The sequence below is a fragment of the Elaeis guineensis genome, chromosome 11, assembly GCF_000442705.2.
Source record: "Elaeis guineensis isolate ETL-2024a chromosome 11, EG11, whole genome shotgun sequence".
NCBI lineage: Eukaryota > Viridiplantae > Streptophyta > Magnoliopsida > Arecales > Arecaceae > Elaeis > Elaeis guineensis.
Genome location: NC_026003.2, coordinates 91,685,686 through 91,691,149, shown reverse-complemented (window position 1 = coordinate 91,691,149; position 5,464 = coordinate 91,685,686). Strand labels below are relative to the sequence as shown.

Genomic DNA, 5,464 nt, shown 5'->3' with positions numbered 1-5,464 from the left:
TTATATGGATAATTCTATATCTTTGCTTCTTGTTATGATAAATATTCATATGTGTAGGATAATATTAACTTCAAAGATTATACCGATTAATAAGTGACGGCATGTATTCTTAAAATGGCTGCAAACAGATATAGAGATCGATAATATAGGCTTTATACGTACTGCAATCAACTGCGGACGAAGGAGATTAACCCTGTGACCCAGTCTTACAGAAATTGGGTTGAATCTAGTGACGATTGGTGATGGTTATGCGAGCATTTTGAGAGTGAGTTATTTAACATATGTTTAGTATTTCACGTTATTTTGATATTATTATGCCCTTTGTTTGTTATAATTGTATGTATTTTTTAGCGATGATCGAAGGTGAACAAGGTGAATAGGAGTAAGATTGATTCTATTCGCATGCAAGGAAGTGCCTCTTTTGCACAAGGAATGAAGAGGATGTTACGTAATTGCCTTTGCAATCACATGTTGTAAGTTGTTATTGAATACATAAATTACTTTGATATTTTTTTTCTTCTTTTCTTTTGTTTGAATACAGACTATCTGGGGTCGACGTCTATGGTAAATTCTATCAAAATAAGAATGGTGAGTTTGTAATTGAGGAGGTGAGACTGCTTTTAAAGCTTTTGAAACAAACTTATGATTTTATTTGGTTTATTGTGAAGAAAAAAATATTATAATTGAGAAAGCAGATGATGAGGGAGGTTGGATTTGACAATGATGCTGGATCACAGTTCATTTATTTGATGAGGGATGATGCGATCTTGGATACTGTCCTCGGAGGGTAACTAGGGTCTAGGTACAACATGTGCTCAAAAAAATTTCACAGTTCATCATCCGATCAGTCTGATGATGCTTCGATGCCAAAGATAGTCAATACATCGATGAGTATGATGTAGGATTAAATTACTTATTGAATGAATTGTAGTCAGATGCTTGAGAGGATAGTGGCTATGATGGTAGGATGGCTTGGTATCGATGCCTTCGAGTTAGCACCTCTACAGCCACATGATGCCACCTCTACATAGCCAGCACGACACACATCGAGCCAGGGATCAATGTTTAGAGAGGAGCATGAGACCAACGTCTGTGATGATGTATAGTTTATAATTTTTTTTTTAATTTTAAATGATGTATGAACTCATACTTTTGTATCTGATAATGATAGCTATAAAATTTATTATTACTTAAAATTTAAATATTTTTATTGTGTTCATATGTTTCAATGTAAAATATGCTTAATTTGATAGAAATTTATATTTAAACAGATACTTTCATAGCAAAAATAGTAAAAAGTATTCTATTTCATCCTTAATTTAGTGATGAAATATTAATTTCATCGTAAAAAAATAATCAAAGAATTTTGTCTCCTATTTAAAACTAAAATTTTCACTAGAAATTTGTGATGAAATAATTTTCATCACTAAAATTGTAATGAAACAAATTTTTATCGTTAAAAATAAAATTTTTCATAGGAAATTTTTTTCTTTATTTTTCTTTTGGTGATAAAATTTTATATTTCGTCACTAAATTTGTGATAAAAAAAAATTATCACAAATTTAGTGATGAAAATTTTCTTTTGTCGCAAATTTAGCAGTGAAATTTTATTTTCATCACTAAATTAGTGACAAAATTATTTTTTTCATCACTAAAATTATGTCAAAATTTTTTTCATGGTAAATTTTGTGATGAAATTTTTTCATCACAAATTTAACAATAAATTTTTTTTTGTCACTAAATTTTATGATAAAATTTTATTTTTTATTACTAAAATTAAAAAAAATTATAATAAATAATATTCATTTTTGTTGATGAAAATATTTTTTATCGTAATTTTAACAATGAAAGTATAAGCTTTTGCGATGAAAAAATTTCGTTGCTAATGCTACGAACTTTTTTATCGTGTGGTTGAGTAATTTTGATGATGAAATAAAAATTTTTTGTCGTTAAGATATTTTACTATGAGGCTTTCTCTATAAATTTTTAGCAACAAAAATTTTCATCACCAACAGTTTTAGCGACGAAAGTTTCATCTTTAGTAATGAAAAAATTTCATCACAAAAGATCAGATTTCTTGTAATGTTTATAGTAGTTCCCTTTATATCTATCCATTCCTCCATCTCCTCTTCTTTCTCCTTATCTACTCTCTTCATTATTTTCTTCTTTCAAGTTGCTCATAAACCATCCTCCTCCATGATGGCCCCTTCCACTTCTGTTCCTTCTTGCTTTTCTCCTCTTCTTCATTTTCATCTTTTTCTTCTTGTTCTCCTCCAAACCATTCCTTATTGATGGCCCTTTTCCTCTTTTCCCTTTTCTCCTCACTTTCTCTTCCTCCTTCAAATCTACACATCCCTCCACCTCATTCATTTATCCTCATTCAAGCCATCTATATAAGACATCATCGTCTATGATAGCTTCTTCTACCTCCATCCATTCTTGCTAGCAATCTATTTTTTTTTCTATCCTTCCTACCTTCTTCTTCTTCTTGCCCTTTTCCTCCGACCCATTCCTTGCCAAAGGTCCTTCTCTCTTCCTTACTTTCTTTTTCATTCATTTTTTTTTCTATTTTCTTCTTCCTCTAAGTCTATGCATAAGCAACGACATTTTTATCCATTGAGAAAAAAGTTAATATCATTTATTGATAAAAATAAATGACTGGATCATATTAAAATATATCGATAATTAAAAAAATTAATTTAATATTTTTTTAAATATAAAAATATAAAATTGAACTAATTTGAGAGATATTTTTATAAATTTTTTAAATTAAATAATAGAATAGAATTGACATTCTTTCCCTGCATCATTACTTTTCATGTCCAAAATTTCAAATTTTTACTGCAGTGCTCAGCTATATATATATATATATATATATTAATCAATCAAGAACCGTTAAGTTGCCTTTTAATGGGAAAAGAGACTTGTTGTGTAGAAAAAATTGAAACACAATAGATGCACAGAAACATAGATCCATATTGTATCTTGAAAGTACTTCTCCAACTTAAATATTATTGCTTCTTCCACATTCACATATCAAATCAGTTGCTGCCGCTCTCAAATCAAATTACCCAACCCAACCACCCCATGCGTTAACCGTTGCGTTAAGCTTCAATCACCCAAATTGCCGTCCTCCCGTACCTATCCAGTACTCACGCTCCCAGGCCCTGGCAGCACGACTCGCCAAAGATGGCAGCGGAAGATGCCCCTCTCGTCGTCCTCTTCTTCCTCTTCTACTTCACTTGGTCCGTTCCGGTCCACTCTTCCCGTTCTACCCCTCCCCCTCTTCCCATTCCGCCCCTCCCCTCCGCCGCCCAGCTCCGTTGGCAGCTGGGCGAGATGGCCCTCTTCCTCCACTTCGGCCCCAACACCTTCACCGACTCCGAGTGGGGTTCCGGCCGCGCCGACCCCTCCGTCTTCGCCCCCGCCGCCCTCGACGCCCGGCAGTGGGCTCGCGCCGCCGCCGCCGCCGGTTTCTCCCGCGTCGTCCTCACCGCCAAGCACCACGATGGTTTCTGCCTCTGGCCCTCCGCCTACACCGACTACTCCGTCCGCTCCACCCCCTGGCGCGGCGGCCGGGGGGACGTCGTGGCCGAGCTCGCCAGCGCCGCCAGGGTGTTCGGGATCGGCTTCGGGATCTACCTCTCGCCGTGGGACCGCCACGATCCCTCTTACGGGAAGACGGCGGACTACAACGAGTACTACTTGGGGCAGATGAGGGAGTTGCTGACTGGGTAAGAAATCTTAATGGCATATTTAATGTTGAATATTGAGGGAAGTTGGATTTCTTGGATGGAAACTTCCTGTTTGTTGCTTGTTCAGGGATTTTTGGTTTAAAGATCGGATCATTTTGCTAAATATGGGATCTTGTCCTAATAAGGATTTGATTTTTATATTGGTTTTGTAACGAAACTATTCTGTTTCAGTATTTTTGATTCATTGACATGGAATTATACTTATTTTTCCACTTACGTACCATAGAAAACTTTTATTGTTCCTTATTGATTCATTCTTTTCCATTTGCAATTGTGTTTTCTCTGCACAAGACTCCTGATATCCTGGGTTTTAGAGGATTTGCTGAAGTGGTGGAATCTAGAGTTAGAGAATTTTTCTTCTTGATCTGTTCTGTTTGTTGGGCATGATTACTTCGTGCATTTGCCAGTATTCACTTTTAAACAGCTCTATTTTTATTCACTTCATTTTTCTGGAAACACTTCAGGCTAAGGGAATTGTGGTTTTCTTTGTGGTGGTTGAATATTTTGAAGCAGTTATGGAGATATTCAGGAGGTTTGGTTGGATGGGGCAAAAGGGGAGGGTGAGAAGGACATGGACTACCTGTTTAGATGCTGGTTTGCACTGATTCATCAGCTCCAACCTAATGCTGTGATTTTCTCTGATGCCGGACCAGACAGCAGATGGATTGGAGATGAGAATGGAGTCGCCAATTCTACTTGCTGGTCTCTTTTCAATCAAAGTTCTGTTACAATCGGTCACACTGATGATCAGTGAGAACTTCCTTCTCTATTCCTTGCTAATTGTTTGTTATGTATACAGTGTTTAGAGGATCATATTTTATCTTTGCATTCATGATCTAGCACTTTTTTATGAGAACAAAAATATAATTTTAATAAAACTAGAACCAGATTACCAGTCATCTAAGCCCTGATTACACTATAGTTTGATAAGTCAGACTGTATTAATAGCTGGTGGCCAGGGTTTCATAGCTATTTTTCTACTTATAATTTCGAATGGATAGAGATATGGTCAACAAGCAACTTTCCTGTTCTATATCTGAGCCTTGATCCAATGAACATGCTATTCTGGCCATATTTGTAAGGATACGGTTGATTCCCTTCCTCTTTCTTGGGCATATTCTTTTCCTCTCACACATCAGCTGCATAGTTAAGCGCATTCATCTGGAAACACATGATGGATGCAAGTACAAGAACACAAATACCAAGTAGATATATTTCATGCAAAACTGGTTCTAGTTTCTGATGTTGTATTATATGTTGCACAGTTATGATCTTTGCTAGCTTTTAAACAAGTTTAGCTTCAACCTGTAGCTCCATCCACTATCATCTGTTTAAGAGGCAGGACTAATAATCTAATGTTATACTTATGAGGAAAAAGCATCCCCACCTAAGCTTTCCATCAATCAAACTGTTAGATAAAGAAATGTGCCAGGTAAAGGAAATCCATTGGATTCCTAGTTTAAAAGTTCCCTAGCTTCTCTCTCTCTCTCTCTCTCTCTCACATGCATGTCCATGCATGTCTATGTCTATTTCTACGTAGCTGTATGCATGTGTGTGTGTGGTGTGTTTGCTTGTCACATTTTATTCATGTTCTTTCTTAGCTTCATTCCTTTGTTCATCCCTGCCATCTCTTATACACCCTTGGCTTGCTGCCTAGAGCCACTCCCTCTTAGATCTCACCAGTATACTTCTCCATCAGTCCCCTTCTC

At 36.3% G+C, this 5,464-nt stretch overlaps 1 protein-coding gene across 1 annotated transcript in view; it reads left to right on the top strand.

Annotated features, from left to right (window-relative positions):
• Positions 1-3,081: 3,081 nt before the first annotated feature.
• The window catches only part of LOC105061112 (putative alpha-L-fucosidase 1), a 21,760-nt gene continuing 19,377 nt past the window's right edge, over positions 3,082-5,464 (top strand). Inside the window, exons 1-2 of the mRNA XM_010945071.4 lie at positions 3,082-3,734; positions 4,269-4,505. Coding sequence (XP_010943373.1) covers positions 3,190-3,734; positions 4,269-4,505 — 782 coding nt within the window. The 5' untranslated portion in view covers positions 3,082-3,189. The remainder of the gene's footprint in view (positions 3,735-4,268; positions 4,506-5,464) is intronic.